General features: G+C 47.8%; 1 protein-coding gene and 1 pseudogene across 6 annotated transcripts in view; one reads left to right on the top strand and one right to left on the bottom strand.

The window, feature by feature from the left end:
- TMEM181 (transmembrane protein 181) overlaps nucleotides 1-27,374 on the bottom strand; it is a 111,154-nt gene that overhangs the window by 13,434 nt on the left and 70,346 nt on the right. For all 6 annotated transcript variants that reach the window (XM_050786730.1, XM_050786733.1, XM_050786732.1 and 3 more), the window contains exons 7-13: nucleotides 20,328-20,408; nucleotides 17,292-17,391; nucleotides 16,245-16,375; nucleotides 15,964-16,055; nucleotides 2,483-2,540; nucleotides 554-656; nucleotides 2-53 (exon numbers count right to left, since the gene is read on the bottom strand). In XM_050786730.1, coding sequence (XP_050642687.1) covers nucleotides 2-53; nucleotides 554-656; nucleotides 2,483-2,540; nucleotides 15,964-16,055; nucleotides 16,245-16,375; nucleotides 17,292-17,391; nucleotides 20,328-20,408 — 617 coding nt within the window. The remainder of the gene's footprint in view (nucleotide 1; nucleotides 54-553; nucleotides 657-2,482; nucleotides 2,541-15,963; nucleotides 16,056-16,244; nucleotides 16,376-17,291; nucleotides 17,392-20,327; nucleotides 20,409-27,374) is intronic.
- Nucleotides 4,381-15,001, top strand: LOC126952237 (putative deoxyribonuclease TATDN2; annotated as a pseudogene).

Below are 27,374 nucleotides of genomic sequence, written 5' to 3' on the forward strand. Positions count from 1 at the left end.
CCTAATGACAAGTACTACAAAAGTCAACGCAGTCAAAAATTTTAACCTGAGATCTGAAAAAGAAAGAAATTCTCATTAACAACCCTGGATGTAAATTCCACTCTCATTTGATTTTGAAAAACATAAAACAAAAATGAAGCAAAGCTCTTTGGACAAATGCTCCTCCCTCCAGACATGGCCGGAGTCACCTGCAGCCCAGGAGAATGTTAGTCCCTTCCCGGGGCCAGGGTGGTGTCCAGGGAGGCCACAGCCACCATCCTCTGGTGGGACGGATTCAGGGAAGGATCCCCCAAGCTCAGGGTGACTCGCTCTGCTCTGCAGGGTGCAGTACTGCAGGACCCAGGCTGCTCTGAAGGCCCCAAATGCCAGACTAACCTGTTAGGTCTGTTGTGGCTCCCGGAGACCACGTACCCTGGTCCCCAGTCTGTGGGATGGACCAGTCCCTGGGCTCTCAAGGAAGGCCCCTGGCTTAGGAGACTCCAACCACTTCTTCTCCCACCCGAGTCACTCCCAAGCCACCCCTGCACCGACTGATTCTGAAAGGGGCACTTACCTACATAAGGCATGTGACGTAGCTCAGAACACGCCCGCACTATCAAGAACAAGAGGTACAGGACGTACACCGCTGCCACCACCATGAAGAAGACCTTCATTCCCTAGGAGGGAGCAAGGCAGCACTGGAGTCAGAACAGGGCCTCTGCAACCTTCTCCCCGCACCACCACAGGCAGCAAAGCCACAGGTTTTTAGAAGGGACTTAAATCCCGAACGTCCCTCCAGGAAGCAGAACAACGGCTCCCACCTGGGACCATCCGCTCAGTCCCACTGCGAGCACATGCAGCTCCTGAGGTGGACAACACCCCAGGCCTTGCAAATCAGCAGGGCAGAGCCCAAACTCCTCCTACCACAGACCTGTCCAGGCACAGTGGGTGCTCAGACCGCGGCGGCCACTATCTGTCTCTCTCGCCCCTGGGGGTGAAGGGCTGGCTCCCCACGCTTCCCCTGCATGTGGGAAGGTGGCACATATCCAAGAAAGGACCCAGGCTAGGCCCTGAGAATCCACGCACCGTCTCAACCATCAACCATTCCGGACCTCTCTTATCTGTGACATGAGGGGCTTGAATTAGATGCTCTACAGGACCTAAGTGCACAATTTTGTAATGTTACAGCAAGACAAAGCCCTTTTCTGAAGACAGAGTTGTAATGGGGAGGGCAAGCCCGTGGGTTCTGACAAGGACCAAGCTGTGGCGTGGACAGTATCTTTGGACACAGTCCCCGCTCCTCAATGACTCTGGCCCACGCCATCCCCCCAGCCCTTTCCTGTCCTCTCAGCACCAGAGCTCCCCTCCTACGGTCAAGGCTCAGAACACAGGACAGCACAGCAGGAATCGGGATCATTTTTCTCGAGAGCACCTGAGTGACTTGAGCTGGGACCTTATGTAAAGCAAAGGGACTGGACTAGACCAGCAGGTTTAGCACTGAGAAGGCTCTGTTCTCCAGTGTCTCCTTCAGCAACAGACGTGGGCCCTGGGGTCTGTTCTGGAGCCCACAGACCTGGTGTTCCCCGACACCTGACTGGGAAGGGAAGAGCAGCCGACCAGAACCACAGTGACGGGGCTTCAGCTGTGTCCTTCCAGGGATTGCCACTGTGTCAGCCACAAACCAAAGACTGGAAGTAAAAACATTTTTTTAAAGAGCTTTTCTAGGCCGGGCGCAGTGGCTCAAGCCTGTAATCCCAGCACTTTGGGAGGCCGAGACGGGCGGATCACGAGGTCAGGAGATCGAGACCATCCTGGCTAACACGGTGAAACCCCGTCTCTACTAAAAAAATACAAAAAACTAGCCGGGCGAGGTGGCAGGCGCCTGTAGTCCCAGCTACTCGGGAGGCTGAGCCAGGAGAATGGCGTAAACCCGGGAGGCGGAGCTTGCAGTGGGCTGAGATCCGGCCACTGCACTCCAGCCTGGGCGACAGAGTGAGACTCCGTCTCAAAACAACAACAACAACAACAACAACAACAAAAGAGCTTTTCTGCTGGGTACAGTGGCTTACGCCTATAATCCCAGCACTTTGGGAGGCCAAAATGGGTAAATCACTTGAGGTCAGGAGTTGGAGACCAGTCTGGCCAATATGGTGAAACCCTATCTCTACTAAAAATACAGAAACTAGCCAGGTGTCGTGGTGCACGCCCATCGTCCCAGTTCCTGAGAAGGCTGAGGCAGAAGAATCACTTGAACCCAGGAGGCAGAGGCTGCACAGTGAGCTAAGATCGCACCACTGCACTCCAGCCTGGGTGACAAGAGCAAGACTCCATCCCCCAAAAAAAAAGAAAAAAATGTTTCCCCAAATCTTCCACCCTTGAACTTTCTATGCAGTCCTTCCCAAGTAGTCAGCAAGCTCAACAGAACAATTTAAGTCACAAATTTCAGTAATTTTATAAAACAGCATTAAGGAGAAAAATTGCAGGCTTCATGAACAATCCTTACCTGGAAATTCCCGGTGTCAACTCGGTACTGGTACATTGGATCATGTAATTCGTTAACTCTGAAAATTGACATTGTAAATAACTGCAGATTAATAACTACCTTTTTATTTTACATTTTTTCTCACTGACTTTCTGGTTTTTGTACTTATTAATATAAACTACTTTCTACCAATAGTGAAATATTTTTACAAAGCAATCCTAAATTTATGAGAAATCCTCAATTTCGTATTTCACATGGAAAAAGCATACAGTCCTACCAAATGTCCACAGGTATCAGTGTTGGAAAGTTGCAGTATGTTTTATTACACAAAGCCCTATACTATTTCTCTTACAGTTTTAAAAGCTGTTTTTCCGGTCACCTTTTTAATGGCACGAGTACTAAGAAATAGACAAGTAAACAAAGAAAGCAATAAAAGCAAATAGAAACTTCCATGAGATTAATTTTCAAAATGAAAATGAGTGGCTGAGACGACCGGGAATTGGGGACAGGGGACTGGAGCAGACGGGGTGACTCGCTTGCGTCACTGTGGCATGAAACTAGGCATGCTGGGCTCCAAAGTCATACCCGGAAACGGAGCTACTCCGTCGAAGTCCTGTTCATGTGAACCAGGCTGCTACCACACTAGGCTTTCGCCGTGGGGCCGTTTTACAGGACAAAAGCACTCACAAAGATCCAGCGTGGGAGCGGGCACAGGGCTTGAAAGTGTGTGGATGCAGCAGAGCATCGGTGGACAGTGGAGAGCCAGGAGCCACCTAAGATTCACTCCTACAACAAGGGCTTCTCTCTCCAAGGGCGAAATCAAAAAGGACATGGTCTTTTTCATTTTCCATCTTAGACCAGTACAATTGTGGATTCTCCATAAGTCATTTAAGCAGAAACAAATGTGTCAGTTCAAGCCACACAGCTGTCCGCAGTTTCAGTTAATGAAGATCAACTGCAGTCAGAAAACGTTAAATGGAACATTCCAGAAAAGGGCATTTCCTAAGTTTTAAATTGCATGCCAATCTGACAGCACGATGACATCTTGCACCATCTACCCAGGGACGGGCGCCACCCCTTTGTCCCGTGTACCCTGGGGCTGCAAATGCGGCTCACCTGTCAGCCACATCATCTGCTCCTGACACACAACCACCGACACTGTCGCGGCTGTGTGACCCTCCCGACACATCACAGGAAGCTCAGGAGCAGCCCAGCCCTATGTCACGATGCCTACACCATTCCCCTCACCTATCCCACACACCGGGACTGGGCCATCTCACATCATCACCAGAAGAATACAGGCTATTTTGAAAGAGAGACAGCAGGTCACACAACTTTTATTATAACATATTGTTACAGTTTTTCTATTTTATTACTTATTATGAGCCTAACATATAATCTTTATCATAGGTATGTATGTATACGGAAAAACATACCAGAGGGCGGGCACTGGGGAGGTCAGAGTGGTCTCATCTTGGGCAGAGGTCGGGCCGGGCAGAACAGTGTGGGTGGCCCAACGGGGCAGGCATGGTGGGTGTCTGGGCCTCGGCAGCCAGGTGGGCTGTCTGGAGGCGGCCTTGAGGGGTGCAGCTGGCTCTGAGGGGCGCTTGGGCCCCTTCCAGCCCAGGGCAGCTGGGTGAGCTGCAGGAGCCCATGGGTCAGCAGCCAAGTGTGAACCTTAAAGCCCCTTGCGGTCTTCTGAAGTGCTTTGACAGCTCTGGGCTTTGTACTGCAAAGTAATCAAAGCGCTTTGTAGCCCCAGAGCAGTTAGGCATCTCTAAGCAGCCTGCACAGACAGAAGCATTTGGTGATCTCGGAAGCACACTGAACTCGGAAGCCACACCGAAGCCTTTCGTAAATATCGGAGCATTCTGACTTCTCCAAAGCACTTTGGCATCTCTGAAACTGTGAGAACTGTGATGGGCAGTGGGAAGAAGGAGGAAGGGGGCCCATGGTGCTGGATTGGCACGAGGTCAAGTACCACGCAGGAGCATGCGGGAAGGTGTTCTGGCAAGCGCAGCTGCCTCTGGGAGCCTGGTGATGTGGCCCCTCAGCCGGTCAGTTCAGAGCTCTGTGTTGCGTTCAGGACGGGCTGGCAGCCCCAAGCGCGTGAAAGCCCAGGAAAAGGATCATGTGGCTTGCTTCGCCGAGATTCTCCTGGGGCTCATCCCACCACAGAAGTCACTCCTCCTCGACAGAGCAGGAGCACCATCATCTTGGACAAACACCGCCACTTTCAGTTCCAGCTCCCTTTCTAACCTCACGCATTTCAAGGAAATCACTTCTAACAACAAGCAGCCAGAAAAGAGCAGATAGTAAAACACAGATAACACAGCTGGGCACAGAGTAAGGTGGGGAAGTCTCTTGGGTAACCACCAAACTTCACAGTCATACCATGGGCCCCAGTAAAACAGTGGGCCCTAATAAGCACATTCCTTTCCCTTTAGGTGCACTACAGGGAAACACAGGCAAGCTAAAGCAGACTTGGTGGGTATGCCTGCAGCTGCAGGAAGATGTATGGGAACAGACACAAAACTCTCCCTCCCAGATAAGCAAGACAGAGAGACACAGAAACATTTCGAGCCTCTGATAGGCTCTCCCACCCTGAACCCTTAAATACACTAAGCCTGTAAGAGACAGCACCTCCGACCTAACTCGGCCACAAGGCCCTCTCAGGTTTATTGTCCAAAATAAACCTGTTTTTGACTGTTGAGTCGCTTTTCGTGTTTCTTTCCTCTTTAACGCTTACATTTGGTGCTGAAACCCAGGACGGATGTTGGGGGCAGAGGCTCTCCTGCAACCCAGGAAGCAGTGGGCAGCGATAGCTCGTCCTGAGTTAACTCCTGGATCCTGAGAGTCTCTGGCCACACACCCCGTCTCTTCTGTTGCTTCATTTTTTGAGCGATTTGTGTGAGGAGGACAACTAATCGGAAGGGGACTGCGAGGCTTGGGCCGGGGCTACTCCCCAGTGGGCTCTCAAAACCCTGTCTCAGGAATCCACCTCCAACCGCCGGCAATGGGTTATTTCACTCCCTAACCCTTGCTCCCTCTTCCTCCCTCTTCTTTCTCTCTCCCTCTCTCTCTTCCTCGCGCACTCCAGTTTGGGAGGCCCTTTGCTGATATCAACAGGAACATCCAACATCAGACACTAATTCAGCTGGCTGGTAAGATCTGCCTTCTCCTGGCTTTCTCGCGGTACCTGAGAAAGTTCGGCCTGCCGTCCTGGTCCTCAGAGGACCAGTGGGACTAAGTTAGAGGACATCTTGGGGACACCCAGTTTCTTCTCAGCTTAACTGTTCTCTTTGGAAAGAAGATTCCGGGTCTGTTTTGTCTGGGGATACCTAATAAAAATAGACCCACTCGGCCTCCTCTCACCAGTCCACATGGTGCCAAACCATCCACATTCCCACGTCTCCCCTCTGGGCTGTCTCCTTCACAACCTCGCCAAACTTGGCTCACAGGGAAGCCTAAAGCCAAAGTGTTTAGCTTTTATTGCAACACAGCCTGGACCCAATACAAATGAGATAGTAACAGCCGATCGCCTGAAAACGGCACCCTTTAACTTTCAGATTCTCAGGGACCTCGACAATTTTATCACCAGGAATGGCAAATGGCAGGAGATTCCCTATATTCAGGCTTTCTTCTACCCTCCCTATGTCAAGCTTGCACCCTGAGTGACATCCTTTTTTTTTTTTTTTTTTGAGACGGAGTCTCACTCTGTCATCAGGCTGGAGTGCAGTGGCGCAATCTTGGCTCACTGCAACCTGTGCCTCCCAGGTTGAAGCGATTCTCCTGCCTCAGCCTCCCAAGTAGCTGGGACTACAGGCGCCCGCCACCACACCCGGCTAATTTTTTGTATTTTGTACAGACAGCATTTCACCATGTTGGCCAGGATCGTCTCAATCTCCTGATCTCATGATCGGCCTGCCTTGGCCTCCCAAAGTGCTGGGATTACATGCGTGAGCCACCGTGCCCAGCTGACATCCTTCTCTTTAAAAACAAAACAAAACAAAACAAAATGAAAAACCCTCCGCAGGTCTCTCCTTCCTCCAAAACCCCTTTTGACCTTGCACGTGAACCCCCTCCACACTCAACCCTCTGCATTCTGTTCCTTGCCCATCCGACCCCCTGCCCCTCCTGCCCCAAAGTCCTTAGCCCCAAACCCCGCCCCTCCTCATTTAATTTTAAAATTAAATTGGACAGCTTAAGTAAATTTTAAAAAGATTGTAAAAATTAATCCTGTAAAGAAAACTGTGTGTAAACATATTTATTAAATTCAAAAGGGTATTATATGGATTTTTTTTCTATAATTACTAAAATAAAAGCACAAGGTTTTCTTAAAATGCCCAATCTACTCTTTAGCAAAACTTGTCAAGGGTCATAACAGGTTAGTAAAAACCTCACTTCATGGTCAAATTGGTTAAAATTAAATAGGATTGCTGGTTCATTCCAAGGTGGCCGAATAGGAACAGGTCCAGTCTACAGCTGCCAGCATGAGCGAACCAGAAGATGGCTGATTTCTGCATTTCCAACTGAGGTACCGGGTTCAACTCACTGGGACTTGTTGGAAAGTGGATGCAGCCCACGGAGTGTGAGCCGAAGCAAGGCGGGCCATCACCTCACCCGAGAAGTGCAAGGGGTCGGGGAATTTCATTTCCTAGCCAAGGGAAGCTGTGACAGAAGGTACCTGGAAAATTGGGAAACTCCCGCCCTAATACTGTACTTTCCCAATGGTCTTATAGCAAACAGCACACAAGGAGATTATATCCCGTGCCTGGCTCGGCAGGTCCCACGCCCACAGAGCCTTGCTCACTGCTAGCGCAACAGTCCGAGATGGAACTGCGAGGCAGCAGCAAGGCTGGGGTAGGGATGTCTGCCATTGCTGAAGCTTAAGTCAGTAAACAAAGCAGGTGGGAAGCTCGAACTGGGTGGAGTCCACCTCAGCTCAATGAGGCCTGCCTGCACCTCTGTAGACTCCACCTCTGGGGGCAGGGCATAGCTAAACAAAAGGCAGCAGAAACTTCTGCAGACTTAAACGTCCCTGTCTGACAGCTCTGAAGAAAGCAGTGGTTCTCCCAGCACGGAATCTGAGACGTAAGAATGGACAAACTGCCTCCTCAAGTGGGTCCCTGACCCCTGAGTAGCCTAACTGGGAGAATTTCCAAATAGGGGCCGACTGACACCTCATACAGCCGGGTGCCCCTCTGAGATGAAGCTTCCAGAGGAAGGATCAGGCAGCAATACTTGCTGTTCTACAATATTTGCTGTTCTGCAGCCTCCGCTGGTGATACCCAAGCAAACAGGGTCTGGGGTGGACCTCCAGCAAACCCCAACAGACGTGCAGCTGAGGGTCCTAACTGTTAGAAGGAAAACAGAAAAGAATAGCATCAACATCAACAAAAAGGACATCCACACCAAAACCCATCTGTATATCACCATCATCAAGACCAAAGGTAGATAAAACCACAAAGATGGGGAAACCAGAGTAGAAAAGCTGAAAATTCTAAAAACCAGAGCACCTCTTCTCTTCCAAAGGATCACGGCTCCTCGCCAGCAATGGAACAAAGCTGGACGGAGAATGACTTTGACAAGTTGACAGAAGTAGGCTTCAGAAGATCAGTAATAACAAACTTCTCCAAGCTAAAGGAGGATGTTCAAACCCATTGCAAAGAAGCTAAAAACCTTGAAAAAAAAAAAAAAACAAATGGCTAACTAGAATAAACAGTGCAGTGAAGACCTTAAATAACGTGATGGAGCTGAAAACCATGGCATGAGAACTACATGATGCATGCACAAGCTTCAGTAGCTGATTCAATCAAGTGGAAGAAAGAGTATCAGTGATTGAAGATCAAATGAATGAAATGAAGCAAGAAGAGAAGTTCAGAGAAAAAAGAGTAAAAAGAAATGAACAAAGCCTCCAATAAATATGGGACTCTGTGAAAAGACCAAATCTATGTTTGATTGGTGTAGTGAAAGTGAGGGGGAGAATGGAAAAGTTGGAAAACACTCTTCAGGATATTATCCAGGAGAACTTCCCCAACCTAGCAAGGCAGGCCAACATTCAAATTCAGGAAATACAGAGACCACCACAAAGATACTCCTCGAGAAGAGCAACCCCAAGACACCTAATTGTCAGATTCACTAAGGCTGAAATGAAGGAAAAAATGTTAAGGGCAGCCAGAGTGCAAGGACGGGTTACCCACAAAGAGAAGATCATCAGACTAACAGCAGATCTCTCCGCAGAAACTCTACAAGCCAGAGGAGAGTGGGGGCCAACATTCAACATTCTTAAAGAAAATAATTTTCAAACGAGAATTTCATATCCAGCCAAACTAAGTTTCATAAGTGAAGGAGAAATAAAATCCTTTGCAGACAGCAAATGCTGAGAGATTTTGTCACCATCAGGCCTGGCTTACAAGAGCTCCTAAAGGAAGCACTAACCAAAAGGAAAAACTGGTACCAGCCACTGCAAAAACATGCCAAATTGTAAAGACCATCAACGCTAGGAAGAAACAGCATCAACTAACAAGCAAAATAACCAGCTAACATCATAATGACAGGATCAAATTCACACATAACAATATTAACCTTAAACATAAATGGGCTAAATGCCCCAATTAAAAGACACAGACTGGCAAATTGGATAAAGAGTCAAGACTCATCAGTGTGCTGTATTCAGGAGACCCATCTCACATGCAGAGACATGGATAGGCTCAAAATAAAGGGATGGAGGAAGATCTACCAAGCAAACAGAAAACAAAAAAAAAGCAGGGGTTGCAATCCTAGTCTCTGACAAAACAGACTTTAAACCAACAAAGATCAAAAGGGACAAAGGGCATTACATAATGGTAAAGGGATCAATGCAACAAGAAGAGCTAACTATCCTAAATATATATGCACCCAGTACAGGAGCACCCAGATTCATAAAGCAAGTCCTTAGAGACCTACAAAGAGACTTAGACTCCCACAGAATAATAATGGGAGACTTTAACACCCCACTGTCAACATTAGATCAATGAGATAGAAAGTTAACAAGGATATCCAGGACTTGAACGCTGGTCAGCTCTGCACTAAGTGGACCTAATAGACATCTACAGAACTCTCCACCCCAAATCAATGGCATATACATTCTTCTCAGCACCACGTCACACTTATTCCAAAATTGACCACATAGTTGGAAGTAAAGCACTCCTCAGCAAATTTAAAAGAACAGAAATCATAACAAACTGTCTCTCAGACCACAGCCCAATCAAATTAGAACTCAGGATTAAGAAACTCACTCAAAACCAAACAACTACATGGAAAATGAACAACCTACGCCTGAATGACTACTGGGTGCATAACGAAATGAAGGCAGAAATAAAGATGTTCTTTGAAACCAATGAGAACAAAGACACAACATACCACCCTCTCTGGGACACATTTGAAGCAGTGTGTAGAGGGAAATTTATAGCACTAAATGCCCACAAGAGAAAGCAGGAAAAGATCTAAAATTGACACCCTAACATCAAAATTAAAAGAACTAGAGAAGCAAGAGCAAACAAATTCAAAAGCTAGCAGAAGGCAAGAAATAATTAAGATCAGAGCAGAACTGAAGGAGATTGAGAGACAAAAAACCCTTCAAAAAAAAAAAAAAAAAAATCAATGAATCCAGGAGCTGGTTTTTTGACAAGATCAACAAAACAGACCGCTAGGCAAGACTAATAGAGAGAATCATATAGACGCAATAAAAAATAAAGGGGAGGCCGGGCGCGGTGGCTCAAACCTGTAATCCCAGCACTTTGGGAGGCCGAGATGGGCGGATCACAAGGTCAGGAGATCGAGACCATCCTGGCTAACACGGTGAAACCCCGTCTCTACTAAAAAAATACAACAAAACTAGCCGGGCGAGGTGGCGGGCGCCTGTAGTCCCAGCTACTCAGGAGGCTGAGGCAGGAGAATAGCGTGAACCCGGGAGGCGGAGCTTGCAGTGAGCCGAGATCCCACCACTGCACTCCAGCCTGGGCGACAGAGCAAGACTCCCTCTCAAAAAAAAGAAAAAAGAAAAAAATAAAAATAAAAAAAAAATAAAGGGGATATCACCACCAACCCCACAGAAATACAAACTACCATCAGAGAATACTATGAACATCTCTACGCAAATAAACTAGAAAATCTAGAAGAAATGGGTAAATTCCTGGACATATACACCTTCCCAAGACGAAACCAGGAAGAAGCTGAATCCCTGAATAGACCAATAACAGGCTCTGAATTTGAGGCAATAATTAATAGCCTACCAACCAAGAAAGTCCAGGACCAGACGGATTCACAGCCAAATTCTACCAGAGGTACAGAGAGGAACTGGTAGCATTATTTCTGAAACTATTCCAATCAACAGAAACTAAGTATACTCCTGTAGGTAGGATTTTAAAATGTTTCTCTCTGCCTAGTTCCTCTAGAATTTGAAAACTAGTTATAAGTATTCTCAAACTACAACAATATTGTTGTTTGCATCAGTGCAATAAGACTCTATTTTCTTGTGTAACAGAACACAATTGGAGAAACTGGTCATTTTGCCAAGGCTTTGACTGGAATGGTGTGCTCTCCTTTAAGGAATCGAACTTGACTTAGGTAGCCAAGAAAGCCCCTGGAAACTGGCCTCATATTTTGGGTACACAGTCCCTGTACTGGGTTTCTGACCTGTGCTAAGCAAAGCATGTCACTTTCTGACAAGCCAGGAACCCCAAGTTATCTTGAAACCTCAAGAGGAAAGGAATTTGCCCAACTCACAGGTATTTAATGGTCCAAATCAATGGCTGGGTTTGGCTTTGGAAAGTCTTATCTCAGGTTCCTTCTATGGAAAAAATTTCCATCAAAGCCAATTTAAAAGGCATATATAGCAAATAATTACTCTTGCTGCACTGTATACAAATAATTAAGCCAAGTATAATAAAGCAAACCAGTCCTATCATGATTTGTCTTTTAATAGAAATGGGAAACTGGAGAGAGAAAATTAGGTTTCAAAAACTATAGCACACCTGTTAAATTCTAGTCTTGACTGATGTTTTCCAATTTTTACTGTTTTCTACAGTTTAAATTACATCTGTCACAGGAATCAACTCCTGCATACATCACACTCAAGTCAAAGCCTGAAAAGCTGAGGAAGCAACTCCTAACAGCCCAGAGGAATGTCCTAAATATCAATGTAAAGAAACAAGAAATCTTAACCGAAAATCATAAAAAATAAGTAACTGAGTGAACATTACGCATCTGACTCAGTCTCACTCCTACCTCACCAAATACTTTTTGTCATTTCTACCACTCCTTTTAAGCCAAATATTAAAGCTTTTTTATGGAAATTATTTACTATGCCACCCTTGCGGGACGCTTTACTTGACTATTTACAGTAGGACCATACGCTAGCACTCTGAGGGTGGGATATCAGATAGACAGTCTCAATTACTGTAGCATTTTGTTTTATTACTATCCTCATAGCAGGAATAAGTTACTAACAAAAAATAACACATGGGTCTTTTCAAATGTGTGCCTCTGCTTCTCACTGGGAAAATGTGGCTTCTATCTCAACCAATCAGGCCTCCTAAGAGACACTGCTAAAAATCTCAAAGAAAGGGTTAAAAGGCTAAGCGAATACCAAAACCAGCAAATAAATTACTGGTTTGGGAACAAAAATCATTCCACGGGTCATCCCATTCCTGCGCCCTCTCCTAATAATATGCCTAGGACTAATGTTTTTACCCTGCCTAACTAACCTTTTTCAAAGATTCTTAACTGACAGGAGCATGGCTATTTCACAGACAACTACCCAAAACATCTACAGACAGCACCGCTCCTGCAGTCAATCCAAGACCAAAGGACTCTCCACCTCTCCCGCCCAGCAGGAAGTAACCAAAAAGAACACGTCGCCCCTGATCCTTTTATAACTATAGGGTCTGGAATGACAGAGCAGGAGCACCATCACCTTGGATAAACGCCACCACTTTCAGTTCCAGCTCCCTTTCTAACTTCATGCATTTCAAGGAAATCACTTCTATCAACAAGCAGCCAGAAAGAGCAGACAGTAGAACACAGATAAGACAGCTGGGCACAGAGGGAGGGGGAAAGTCTCTTGGGTGACCACCAAACTTCACACTCACGTTTTGGGAGTGTAAATGGGCCCCATAAAAATGGGCCCCGGTAAAAAAGTGGGCCCTAATAAGCACATTCCTTTCCCTTTATATGCGCTCAGACAGACAAGCTAAAACTGGACTAGCGGGTGGGGAGGGGTTCCCTGCAGCTGCAGGAAGATGTATGGGAACAGACACAAAAACTCCCCCTCCCAGATAAGCAAGAGGAAGAGACACAGAAACATTCCAAGTCTGTGATAAGCTCTCCTGCCCTGAACCCTTAAATACTCTTAGTCTATAAGAGACAGTGCCTCTGACCTAACTCGGCCAGAAGGCCCTCTCAGGTTTACTGTCCAAAACAAACCTGTCTTTGACTGTTGAGCCACTTTTCCTGTTTCTTTCCTCTTTCTTTAACTCTTACACTCCTCCCACATTCCTCGGGCACAGGTGTGGGCGGGGCCACCACCAAAGGCTGCCTGATTCCTGATTCAGAGCACTGGAGGGGGGGTCCTTTTGTCAGGGGGAACCCTTCCACATCCTACCAATCCCTCTCTAGAAGAAATAGCTTCTCTAGAAAAGGAAGCCTGCAGTTTTAAGGTTGATTCCAAAGACAGTTGTTGTAACTCCATGAACTCTGAATTTGCAGCTGAAGCTGAGTCAGAATGTCATGACTGAGAATCCCAACAAGGTCCAGAAAAGCAAGCGGGATAGACTTCGAGATCAGGGCTCCACAATGATCCACCTGAAGGCTAACCAGGACATCCAGGGGAAATCGATGCCGAAAAGGAAGGGAGAGGCTGTCACTAGTGCAAATCCAAGCATAGCAGAGTGTCCCAATTGTGGAGAAGGACCAGCCAGGAGTGAAGGACCAGTCAGGACTGAGAAGGAACAGCCAGGAGTGTCACAGTCACCCCTGCTCAGAAGGATAAAGAGTCAATCCCAGAGGTCAGTGGAGAAGGACAAGACCGTGCCAGAGACGGGCAGCTTCTATGACAGGAGAGTAGTTACAAACTCTCAGGAGAAACCCATCAAGGAGCCCCCTGGGGACCAAAGGACAGTCACTGACAAACGCTCTCCACCCCTAGAGTTTTTGGATGACTCCCATTTAGAAATCCAAAAGCATAAAGATAGGGAGGTGGTGATGGGGCACCCCTCTTCAGGAAGCAACTGGTCTGATGTGGAGATCTCCACGGTCAGATTCTCTCAGGAGGAACCCGTCTCGCTGAAACCCTCAACCATTCCAGAGCCTTCTTTCTTTGCCACTATGTCATGTACCTGCCACATCTGTACAGTAGTACTTGGCGTATGTCAGCTAGTGCACCAGCAGCCCCACACCTTCCAGCCACCTCTCTGTGGGCAGCAGCAGCAATGACACAGTGCAGGCTGGGAGGAGCAGCCGGAACGCCTGAGTGATTCTTCCCCCAACTCTGCAATGAGCTCCCACAACAGCTCCTGAGATGTGGGGGCCTCAGAGGAAGGCAGCTCCTAGAATTCCCATTCATTTCACTTCTCCAGAAACTTGGGAGGAAAAGAGGTGAAGCAGAAAAAAACATTCCAAGGAGACGCCTCCACGTCCTTGTGGAGGACACGCATCCAGTTCCCTGCCAATGAGCCACTGGGAGCCAAGCCTAGAACAGGGCTTCATTGATACCCATTGTCACTTGGACACGCTATCTTCCAAGTTGTCTTTCAAAGGGACCTTGACTAAGTTCAGAAGAATTTACAGCAGCTCCTTCACTAAGGAATTTCAGGGTTGCATCTCTGACCTCTGCCATTCTCATACCCTGACAAATTGCCTGTGGGGAGAGCTGTTCAAAGAGGATGTGGTCTGGGGGGCCTTTGGCTGTCATTCTCATTTTCCATGCTACTACAGTAAGAGTCAGGAAAGAAATCTTTTACAAGCCTTAAGGCATCCCAAGGCTGTGGCATTTGGAGAAATAAGCTTCAATTACTCCTTCAAGTGCACCATGATTGTCCCAGAACATCACTAGGTATTTAAGAGACAGCCTGAGCTGGCTGTGTCTCTAGAGAAGCCTTGGTGATCCACTGCCGGCAAGCTGACGAGGATCGGCTGGACACCATGAGAAAATGTGTGTCCTCTGACTACGAGATCCACAGGCATTGCTTCACCGCAGCTACCTGGCCATTGAGCCCCTGCTGAAGTACTTTCCCAATGTTGGTGGGCCTCACGGCGGTCCCGACGTACTCCTCCACCTGGGAAGCCTGGGAAGTGCTGAGGCAGATCCCACTGGAGAAAATCATCGTGGAAACGGATGCTCCCTACTTCCTCCCACGCCAGGTTCCCAAAAGCCTTTGCCAGTATGCCCACCCGGGCCTGGCCTTGAAAGCAGTCCCAGAGATCGCCAGAGTGAAAGATCCAGTCTCCCACACCTTGGCCATTTTGCGTGAGAACACCAGGTGCCTCTACAGTCTTTAAGCAGAGAGGATACAGGTCATTGGGAGTCTCCCAGAAAAGGGCAACCAGCCACCTGACATAATATAGGCCGGCCTGAAGTATGTGTCCCAGGGGAAGGATGTGTTTGGAGGGCCGACTGGACACAGAAAACCAGGACAGGATATTTTTCCTCGAAGTGGGTCATGAGGCTTCAGCTTTTGGGTGGGGGTGTGGAATGAGGGGCAAGGGGACTGCCCGTAATAGCACTGGGGTTTTGAGTCCCAGGCAAAATGCTCCAGGGCGGGAGCAAAGAAGAAGTGTGACATGAGGGTACAACGAGTTTGCCAATCCAAATCCTGTTCTCTGCAGCCTGTGCTTTTGAGCAGCCTGTGACTAAAGTCACCCTCCTACTCGTCTAAAAAAAAAAGAAAAACATAGTGTAGGTATACATAGGGTATAAACAGCTATATATATAAGGATCAGTACTATCCAAGACCGCAGGTAGTTACTGGGGATCTGGGAACAAATCCCCCAAAGACAAGGGGGGGTCTACTGTGTCACCAAGTTAGATACACTGAAAGCTGATTCTTTTCTGGATGAGTTCACAAAACACATTTCGATTCCAGGCCCTTACACCCCCTTTTTTTTTCTTTTTTGAGACAAGGTCTCACTCTGTTGCCCAGGATAGAGTGCAGTAGCGCGATCTCAGCTCATTGCAACCTCTACCTCCCAGGCTCAAGCGATTCCTCCCGCCTCAGCCTCCCAGGAAGCTATGACTACAGGCGTGCACCACCACGACCAGCTAATTTTTGTATTTTTGGTAGAGACAGGGTTTCACCATGTTGCCCAGGCTGGTCTTGAACTTCTGAGCTCAAGTGATTTGCCCACGTCAGTCTCTCAAAGTGCTGAGATTACAGGCGTGAGCCACCACGCCCAGCCTGGCCTTTCCACTTTTGTCAAATGCTTTTCATGACTGACGTTTCACACATAATAGAATTACTCACGTTTGCCATATTCCTAGCGTAACAGAAGCCAACCACAATAGTCCAACAATGAAGAATTTAGGCAAATAGAAAGTTAAGCACTTTCTTTCTCCCTAAAAAGAAAAAAGTAAAAAGAAATAAAGAAAACCAAATTAGTAATTGTACATAACGTGATTTTTCTATTGAGTATGGGCCTGCAGGCAGGCTTCCATAGATAAATTCCTTTCCGGGCTGTCCTCAGAGTTTGGAAGGGAGGACACAGTCTGGAACCTCCCCCAGCAGTGCGGAGAGCTGCGGCTCACCTGGACGCGAATCCCATGGTACACGCACAGCCAGAAGAGCAGCAGGGCGCACAGGAACATGGACTGAAAAAGGTCGTCCAGCATCCCCGGAAGCCAGCTGTTGACCAGGAAGGAGAGGGGGAAGAACGGATCTGGAACACAAAGGGCAGAAATGCATGAGGAGAACAAGACCCGCAAGCACCTGGCAGAGAGCACCCCAACCCTCTGCGGGGTCAGCACCTAGCAGAGAGCACCCCATCCCTCTGCGGAGTCCGAGCTCACTACCAGCTTTTCTCCCTGGTCAGAGCCAAAGGAAAGGTAGTGAACCAATGGCTATTTTGTCTTCCAAAACACCTAAAAGCCACTGAACAGATTGCTGCACTGATCGTGACAGGGCACCGTATGCCGCTACCATTAGCTCCTCCCGGAGCCTAGGAGTTCCGACTGCGGCAGCTCAGGAAGCAAACACTTTTGGAGCAGGAAAAGAGGAACAGCCAGCCACGTCTGGCCACCTTGAGCCAAGTTCCAGGACTGCTGTGTCTGTAGCACATCCAAGTTTTAACTACCAAACAGCCGCCTATTTGTTAGAGAGCCAGGCATCTGCCCCAGCTCGGTGGAACATGGCTCCTGGGGCGCCAGGGAGCACACGGCTACATGTTCCTTCTGGGGCTCCCTACAGGCTCTTCTGGGCCTAGGCCATCTCCAAGATGCCTTCCTGCTTTACTTCTTTGTTGTTTTGTTTTAAGAGACAGGGTCTTGCTGTTACCCAGGCTGGAGTGCAGTGGTGCCATCATGACTCACTGCAGCCTCAGACTCCTGGGCTCAAGCAATCCTCCCACCTCAGCCTCCCACATAGTTGGGACCATAGGCACGCACCACCGTGCCCAGCTAATTTTATTTTTTGTAGAGTCTCGCTATGTTACCCAGGCTGTTGTTAAACTCCTGGCTTCAAGCAATCCTCCTGCCCCAGCCTCTCAAAGTGCTGGGATGACAGGCACAACCCTGCACCTGGCCTCCAGCTTTACATGTTAAAGGGGAAAGTTCCTAAGTAAAAATGGAACTACCCACCATTGTAAAGCAGCAGCAGAGGCAGGAGAACAGACATCCACTTCTGCTCGATGCCCCAGTCTCTCATGGAAAATTTCCGGAGGGAATGCGCAAACAGGCACTGCAAACCAAATGAGGCCTCCAGTTACTGCCTTTGCTCGAAGCCTTTGCTCACACCTTGCTTGCAGCCTTTGCTTACACCTTGCTCTTACAGCCCTTGCTCACACCTTGCCCGCAGGGTTTGCTCACACCTTGCCTGCAGCCTTTGCTCACACCTTGCCTGCGTACCAGGTTGTCTTCTCTAATCAATGGTCTAGGTGCCCCATTAAGATCCACTGCCTTAAGCCCTGGCTGAATTGTCTACTGTGTCCTGGAGACCATCAGTGACAACCAAGACAAGGTTGTTACTTTCTTTCTTTTTTTTTTTTTTTTTTTGAGACGGAGTCTCGCTCTGTCGCCCAGGCTGGAGTGCAGTGGCCGGATCTCAGCTCACTGCAAGCTCCGCCTCCCGGGTTCACGCCATTCTCCGGCCTCAGCCTCCCGAGTAGCTGGAACTACAGGCGCCCGCCACCTCGCCCGGCTAGTTTTTTGTATTTCTTAATAGAGACGGGGTTTCACTGTGTTAGCCAGGATGGTCTCGATCTCCTGACCTCGTGATCCGCCCGTCTCGGCCTCCCAAAGTGCTGGGATTACAGGCTTGAGCCACCGCGCCCGGCCAAGGTTGTTACTTTCTGCAGAGAAGCAACAGCTAAGACAGGTTCCTAGCTGTCCTCATAGGAGCAGGAGAGGAGGAGGAACATAATCCCTGCAATAGGGAAGAGCACCTGCCCCCTCACCTCCACCGGTGAGGAAAACAAGGCCCACTTCCATTGGGCCTGCTCCAGAGAGCCCGCACTCAGAAGGACCCACCCAGGACACAGGCCACATCCGTGGGTGTGACAGGAGCCTCAAGTTCCCGGCAGTGCAAATGCTACAGATGGCAGCAGCTTCCAAGATGGTGCCAGGGCTCACCCACGCAAAGCCAAGAGAATGTAGGAGTCTCGTAACAATGGTCAGAGGATGCGTTTCTTTTCAAACACCTCCCTGCAGAAAGCGTGTTAGGCCTGTGGAATAAGTTTCTTTAAACTACTTCAAAACATTACATAACTTATAATTTTTAGGCCAGGGTTTTGTTGTTGATTTGTTTTCTTATAATCTGATATAAGCCAGTAGTTTTCTAGGCAATGTGGATTTCCTTGCCTAGGGACCATCTTCCCTCTTTTTTTTTTTTTAATTTTTTTTTTTTTTTTTTTTGAGACGGAGTCTTGCTCTGTAGCCCGGGCTGGAGTGCAGTGGCCAGATCTCAGCTCACTGCAAGCTCCGCCTCCCGGGCTTACGCCATTCTCCTGCCTCAGCCTCCCGAGTAGCTGGGACTACAGGCGCCCGCCACCTCGCCCAGCTAGTTTTTTGTATTTTTAGTAGAGACGGGGTTTCACCGTGTTAGCCAGGATGGTCTCGATCTCCTGACCTCGTGATCTGCCCGTCTCGGCCTCCCAAAGTGCTGGGATTACAGGCTTGAGCCACCGCGCCCGGCCTCTTCCCTCTTTTTAAGAACATACTTAGGGCCCTGAGTAATAAATAGCTCTTTGGGCTCCAGAGTGTGGCAGCAGAATCTCAGGGCATCAGAGAGCCTTTGAGAAGAAGCAAGAGTTTGACTATCCAGACACAATTACCAGCTTTCCACTTTCATTTACGAAGCTCACTGGGGGAGCCCTGGGATCCTGGAGGCCCTGGGCTGGGCCTGACTACAACCTCCAGCTCCCTGTGGCTCCAGCACCCACGCCCTTCCCTCCAGCTCCCTGTGGCCCCAGCACCCACGCCCTTCCCTCCAGCTCCCTGTGGCCCCAGCACCCATGCCCTTCCCTCCAGCTCCCTGTGGCCCCAGCACCCACGCCCTTCCCTCCAGCTCCCTGTGATTCTAGCACCCACGCCCTTCCCTCCAGCTCCCTGTGGCTCTAGAACCCACACCCTTCCCTCCAGCTCCCTGTGGCTCCAGCACCCACACCCTTCCCTCCAGCTCCCTGTGGCTCCAGCATCCACGCCCTTCCCTCCAGCTCCCTGTGGCTCCAGCACCCACGCCCTTCCCTCCAGCTCCCTGTGGCTCCAGCACCCACACCCTTCCCTCCAGCTCCCTGTGGCTCTAGCACCCACGCCCTTCCCTCCAGCTCCCTGTGGCTCCAGCACTCACACCCTTCCCTCCAGCTTCCTGTGGTTCTAGCACCCACACCCTTCGCTCCAGCAAAGCATCTGCTCACAGGTGCACACGCCTGTGTCTTTCCATGCACAGTTACTCTGAGAAATACCAAGTGTTCCTGGGTGGACACATTTCCTAAATGTCACCTCCCCACCATCCTGCACCAGGACAAGCAGTTGATGAGGGCAGAACGCCATGCTTCAGGCGGCGACAGATCACTACATGAAGCACACCTTCCCTTCCTCCAATTTACCAATTCTCATCTTCACAGACTGGGGCTCTGGGGGGCTCCCTTGGGTTTCTCAGGGTAAGCATTTCCCCCAAAGCTACTGTGGGCTCGTGGACAGAAACCTCAGATCCCAAACGAGCCCAACGCCTGCATTCCCAAAACACTTCTCTTTGGCCTTATTCCTGAAAATGCCCAAAAACACAAAGGACTGGTACAACTATAAAAATATAAAATATAAAAACCCAAGAGCATGCTGCATCTGCACTCAGAGAAGCTCACTCAAATAAGGCAGACTTCCTTCCATACACATGAAATGGCACTTCTCACCACACATGATGAACATTTACTTAAAACTCGGTGATGTGTAATGACTCCTGCACTCTACAGAAATCCTGAATACAGGATACCACATCATTCTTTCTCGCATGACAGCATCTTGGCAGACACACAGAGTAGTAATATCAGCACAACCCACTGGATGGAGCATCTGAGTTCAGATCAATCTCCATGTGGCTTGCACCGAAGATCGTAACTGCATCAACCAGCTTCTTCCTGGCTGGGATCTGCTGTGCTGTGTCAGGCGAATGGTACTCACAGTGACGATGAAGGTGAGCACCACAAAGAAAAACCGGAACCAGATTTCCAACTGGGAGAAGGCAGGGTTATAAGTCTTCCACTAAAATAGAAAGTGAGGAAAATGATTTGAAAAAAATATATGTGCATCTAAGAGAAAATACATAAGATTACTAATAGTTATCTCTAGATATGAGACTATATATATATACACACACACACACACACACACATTTTTTTTGGGGGGATGGAGTCTCACTCTGTCGCCCAGGCTGGAGTGAAGAGATGCAATCTTGGCTCACTGCAACCTCCGCCTCCCAGGTTCAAGCACTTCTCCTGCCTCAGCCTCCTGAGTAACTGGGATTACAGGTGCCTGACACCATGCAGGTTAAATTTTTACATTTAGTACAGTTTTACTTTTTTATCAAAGGACACAGATATAAAAAATCTTAATTACCAAGAATAAAAAATAATTTCAAATGGTGTTATATGGATGATAAATCTGACAAATTATTTTATAATCATAAGAGCATTTGCATCTTAAATCTCATGTCAAAAATCAACCTTGTCAATCTCTTTATTAGAAATAGTCATACTTTCCATCAAAAGAAAGTTTTAAAAGATGCAAAAGTGCGACTAGAATGTTGTAACAAAGTTTAAGTAAAACCTTTAAGTATGAATGTGAAAGCAGAAGAGTGAGTTGCAGTTGAAGGAGTCCGTTCTCATGCTGACCAGGAAGTCCCAGGTGTGCCAAGTGTGCACTGCTGGAGCCGAGGACAGGACACTGCTGCTGACAGCAGGGCAGAGGCCAGCCACCGCCAACCTAAGCACGAGCCAGGTCCATAACCAGACCCCAGAAAACTGCGCTCACAGGGCCAGTGAGCCTCATCATTCTGATGCATTGAATTCAAGTCATCTGAGCAATTTAAAAAATCTACTTCAGTACAGATAGAGTCACAGATGCTAGATTTACCTATTACACACACACATACACACGCACACACGCATGCATGCACAAGGATGATTTAAGACACTGGACCTGAGGAAGTCATGAAGGGTAGTAACCTCTGACTGATGGCAAACAATAAGGGGTGCCCCTGGTGGCCCCACATCATGGAGGGGAAACCAGGCAGAGCCATGGCTGGGAGTCCAGGGAGACAGGGCTGGCCTGAATCCACAGGACAGAGTGCTGGAAAAGAGAGCTGTACAGAAAAAGAACGAAGCTCCCAAAAAGCCAGTGCCTGGCACCCACAGAGCCAGTCATGGTACCTGTTCCCACAAGACAGAGACGAAACTCACCATCAAAGGACACTGGGTAGCATATGCTGAATGCTTTTGCCTCAGTGGTAGGAAAAAATTAGCGTCAGACTTCATGCTGCTTTGGCCCCACCTAGCAATGTTGAAAAGCAAGGCCAGAAAAGATCAAACCATTTCCAAGGAAATTAACAACGTCCCAGAACAAAGCTCAGGGATATTTATAAGATATCAAACCTAGCAATCAATAATGTCTGGCATTGAACCGAAAGTACCAGACACACCAAAAAGCAGGAAAATACAAACCATATGAGGAAAAAACCAACCAATCAAAACTGGTCCAGAAATCACAGATGACAAAATTAGCAGATAAGGAAATCAAGCAGCTAGATGAAAGATTCTTGTGTTAAATAAAGACTTGGAAGATGATCAACAGATGAGACACTACAGAGATTGGTAAATGTGAAGGCACAGCAATAGAAGCTATCTAAAATAAAACTAAAAAAAAAAAAAAAACCTGAAAAAAATGAACAGAGAGCATCAGGAGCTTTGGACAACTTCAAGTGGCCTAATACAGGGGTCCCTAGCCCCCAGGCCAGAGACCAGTACTGGCCACGTGGCCTGTTAGCAACCGGGCCGTACAGCAGCAGGTGAGCAATGGGCCAGCAAGCATTACCGCCTGAGCTCCACCTGTCAGATTGTCCAGGGCATTAGATTCTCATAGAAGCACGAACCTGCTGTGAACAGTGCAGGGGAGGGATCTAGGCTGCTTACTCCTTATGAGAATCTAATGATAAATGTAATGCACTTGGGTCTTCCCAAAATCATCCCCAACCAACCCGGTCCATGAAAAAATTGTCTTCCATGAAACCAGTCCCCAATGCCAAAAAGGTTGGGGACCAGTGGCCTAATTTGGGGTCCCTGAATTTGGAAAGTCAGGGGACCAGAAAGACAAAAAAAGTATTTGAAGAGATAATGGCCAAAATGTTTCCAATTTGATGAAAACTATCAACTCACAAATCCAAGCAGCTCAATGGACCCCAAGCACAAGTAATGAGGAAAAGTACAAGTGGCACCCTAAGAGAAAAATCTTCAAAGGGGCTGGGAGAGGGAAGAACAAAGAACATTATTACAAGAAAACCAAGATAAGGACAAAGATAAGGTGGACAACAGATTTCTTGTCAGAAAAATGCAAGCCAGAAGACAGTGACCAACATTTTCTAAGCATGTGAATTAGGCCAGACGCGGTGGCTCACGCCTGTAATCCCAACACTTTGGGAGGCCGAGGTAGGAGGATAGTTTGAGGCCAGGAGTTTGAGACTAGCCTGGTCAACACAGCAAGACCCTGTCTCTACAAAAATGAATAATAAAAAAACTAGCCAGCATGGTGGCGTGTGCCTGTAGTCACAGCTACTCAGGAGGCAGAGGTCAGGGTCAGTGAGCTATGATCATATCACTACACTCCAACCTAGGTGACAGAGCAAGATCCCATCTCAAAAAAAAAAAAAAGTACATAGATTAAAACCACAATGTAAAACCATTAAATACCATTATACACCTACGACAACAGCCAAAATTCAAAAGACTGACCATACCCAGCGTTGATGGGATACGAAGTAACTGAAACCCTCATAGGCTACTGGTGTAACATAAAATAACACAACCACTCTGCAAAACAGTTTGTGAGTTTCTTAACCGCATGGCCCAACCATTCCATTTCTAGCATTTATCCATGAGAAATGAAAGCATATGTCCACACAAAGATTTATACACAGATGTTCACTGCTGCTTTCTTTGTAACAGCCCCAAACTGGAAGCACTTCAAATGTCCATCAACAGATGAATGAATAAACAATTTGTTACATTTATACTAGAATATCACTATGGACATACTCATCATTGATCAAGCTCAAAATAATTTTGCTACATGAAACAATTCAAACATACTGGAGTATATATTGTATAATGCCAGTTACATAAAATTCTAAAAGAAAAATGCAAATAAGTGGTGTTGTGAAAACAGATCAGTGACTTCCCAGGGATGGGAAAGGACAGGAGGAAGGGGCACAAGAAGATGTTTAGGGATGATGGCTGGTGAGGGGATGCTTATGATCTTATTTGTGGGAACGGTTTCCCAGGTTTCACTGTGTGTCAACTATACCTCAATAAAGCTGCCAAACAAAAACCAACCACTAACAATAGATGGTAATGGGGAAGTGGAGATCACAGTGATTCAGGTTCAAATTCCAGCTCTTCCCATTACTAGTTGGGCAAATGACTTAATCTCATGAAACATTTCCTCCATAAAATGGGGATGCTAGTAACCTACTTACCTACTTAACGTAATTATTGTAGCCTTTTAGCCTTGTTTTTATTTTTATTTTTTTATTTTTATTTTTTGAGACAGAGTCTTGCTCTGTTGCCCAGCCTGGGCTGCAGTGGCAGGATCTCAGCTGACTGCAACCTCTGCCTCCCAGGTTCAAGTGATTCTCCTGCCTCAGCCTCCCGAGCAGCTGAGACTACAGGAGCGCGCCACCACTCTCATCTAATTTTTGTATTTTTAGTCGAGATGGGGTTTCATCATATTGGCCAGGCTGGTCTTGAACTCCTGACCTTGTGATCCACCTGTGTCAGCCTCCCAAAGTGCTGGGATTACAGGCAGGAGCCACTGCACCTGGCCCTCTCCTGGGTTCAAGCGATTCTCCTGTTTCAGCTTCCCGAGTAGCCGGGATTACAGGCATGTGCCACCACGTCCGGCTAATTTTGTATTTTTCGCAGAGACAAAGTTTCACTATGTTGGTCAGGCTGGTCTCAAACTCCTGACCTCAGGTGATCTGCCAGCCTCGGCCTCCCAAAGTGCTGCGATTACAGGCGTGAGCTACCACACCCAGCCTATCATAGCATTTTAATGAGATGATGCGTATTAAAAGCTAAGCACAATGCCCAGCAAACAGCAAAGGTTCAGTAAACAACAGTTGCTACTATAAATCCAAAACATCATATAACTATTAGGATTATTGCTACGGCATTTAAATATTATAACAGTATTATATCATTTATAGGATGATCAAAGTAGTGACTTGAGCATTTGGGGGAAGTGTTGATATAAATGTAATATTCAGATTAAAAACGTTTACTACACATAATATTCAGATTAAAAACGTTTACTACATGTCTTAGTTGAACAAACATACCCTAAGGCACAGTCAAGAAGAGAAAAAAAAAAGAATTGCTACCATCAGAAAAAAACACAAACTTTGCTTAAAATAACAGGCCCGAAAGGTTGGGTGGCTGTTTTTACTCTCAAGGAACCGTAACTCTTAAAAAAATAACCTCAGACTCCCCTGGAGGAGGGGGATTCTAGCTTAAGATTCTATTAGAGCAACAGAAAATAATCAACTCACTCTCATTAAAAATTAACACTAGGGTTGGATGCGGTGGCTCACACCTGTAATCCCAGCACTTTGGAAGGCTGAGGTGGGTGGATCACCTGAGGTCAGGAGTTTGAGACCAGCCTGGGCAACATGGCGAAACCCCAACTCTACTAAAAATACAAAAATTAGCCAGGCGTGGTGGTGCATGCCTGTAATCCCAGCTACTTGGGAAGATGAGCCAGGGAGAACTGCTTGAATACGGGAGGTGAAGGTTGCAGTGAGCCAAGATTGCACCACTGCACTCTAGCCTGGGCGACAGAGCAAGACTCCATCTCCAAAAAAGAAAAAATAAAAAAAACATTAACACTAGGCTGGGCATGGTGGCTCACGCCTATAATCCCAGCACTTTGGGAGACCAAGGCAGACAGATCACCTGAGGTCAGGAGTTCGAGACCAGCCTGATCAACATGGTGAAACCCCATCTCTACTAAAAATAGAGACATGGTGTTGCATGTCTGTAATCCCAAGTACTCTTGAGGCAGGAGAATCGCTTGAACCCAGGAGGCAGCGGTTGCAATGAGCCGAGATTGCATTGCATTCCAGCCTGGGCAAAAGAGCAAAACTCCATCTCAAAAACAAAAACAAAAAAATTAACACTAGAAAACAATGCTTTATTCAATAAATGTAGCTAATCTAAAACATGCATTTTAGTTCTAAAATGTGAGCTAATGAGAGAGCACACTTTGGTCCAGCTTTCAAACAAGACCCTGCGCATCAAGCCTGCTATGTGCCCTGAAGGAGGCAGGCGGCGCCCGTCATCACATTCCATCCGGGCTTCCTTCTTCCTGTCATGCGTCCCCATCCTCCTGGTTCTGGGAAAAGCTGTTTTCACATATGCTGACTCTCTGGGAGGCCAAGCAGCCAAGCAGAATCACCTGTGTGCTCCTCCTGGGCCTGCCCAGCTGACAGCTCAATCCGATATGCATTTGTGCCAAGGGCTTGAAAGGCTGTGTCTTCCCAAGCAAACTGCAGGAAGCCCCGAGAGTAGGGCCTTGGCCCCTCCATGACACACAGTGGCCTCCAGGTGCGCTGGATCCCGTGAGCTGGGGCCAGAAGGTCCACAGGGAGCAAGCCCAGCCAGCGCCGCACAGGTGTCCAAGCAGAGGTCATCCCGTCCCGTCCTGTGGGCACTGTCAGGTCCACTGTGTGGACCCAACTCTAGGGAACTGGGTTTGGGGGTTTTGTTTGTTCTGTGTTTATTTTTAAACCTCCAAATACATTTTTGAAATTAAAACGTAAAATAAGTAAAATGAAATAAAAAGTACAGTTCCCAGAAAATACCCTGGCTTAGACATTCCCTTTGAAATCTGAAGCACTGTCACTTGGTACTCAAGCTTTGATGTCAAGGTCCCTTTGGCATCACAAAGCTGCTGTCTTTGTCCTTTCAGAGCCAGAACTTGCCCTGTGACGCCATGAAGTTACCTTTAGAACAAGTGCCCACACCATACCCTGGGCCACTCCTCCCCGATTACATCTCCTATGCGCCCATCCATCCATCCACATCTGCTGAGCACAACCTTGTCCTCCGTGCAAGCACGGGTGATGTCAAATCCCATGCAGCACGAAATAAGTGAGTTTAACAAAAATGTGACCAGTAAAAGGCTTCCAGGAGCTGACTGGCTCTTTGGTGCAGAACAAACGTTTCCTCACATCCTCAGAGTCCTCTGAATGGACAACCACAGAAACAGACGCAGTGAGGGACGTGTCACAGTTACCTGTGCAGCACCCAGCAAAGTGCCCGGGCTGGGGGCCCGGCTTCAGATTCACAGCCTCGGTGCCCATGTTTTAAAATGGCCGGGCACGGTGGCTCATGCCTGTAATTCCAGTACTTTGGGAGGCCAAGGCGGGCGGATCACGAGGTCAGGAGATCGAGACCTTCTTGGCTAACATGGTGAAACCCTGTCTCTATTAAAATACAAAAAATTAGCCAGGCGCAGTGGCAGTCGCCTGTAGTCCCAGCTACTCGGGAGGCTGAGGCAGGAGAATGGCGTGAACCTGGGAGGTGGAGCTTGCAGTGAACCAAGATAGTGCCACTGCACTCCAGCCGGGGCGACAAACAAAACAAAACAAAACAAAACATGAAATGCACTGTCCAGGAATACTGGGGGGCTGGAAATGAGAATGATGTAGCTAGCGCAGGTCCGAGAAGCCAAGCGGCACTCAAGACAGCATAGTAAGCACAGGTCCAAGAAGCCGGGCGACACTCAGGAAAGCACAGTTAGCACAGGTCCAAGAAGCCAGGTGGCACTCAGGGAAGTACAGTAAGCACAAGTCCGAGAAGCCGGGCAACACTCAGGAAAGCATGGCCTGGCGCTCTCCTCTCAGTTTCCCTGGGAAACCACAGGGCGCCCCCAGGGAACAGCCTGAAGGACTCCGGAACG

This window comes from Macaca thibetana, chromosome 4 (genome assembly GCF_024542745.1).
Source record: "Macaca thibetana thibetana isolate TM-01 chromosome 4, ASM2454274v1, whole genome shotgun sequence".
Taxonomy (NCBI): Eukaryota; Metazoa; Chordata; class Mammalia; order Primates; family Cercopithecidae; genus Macaca; species Macaca thibetana.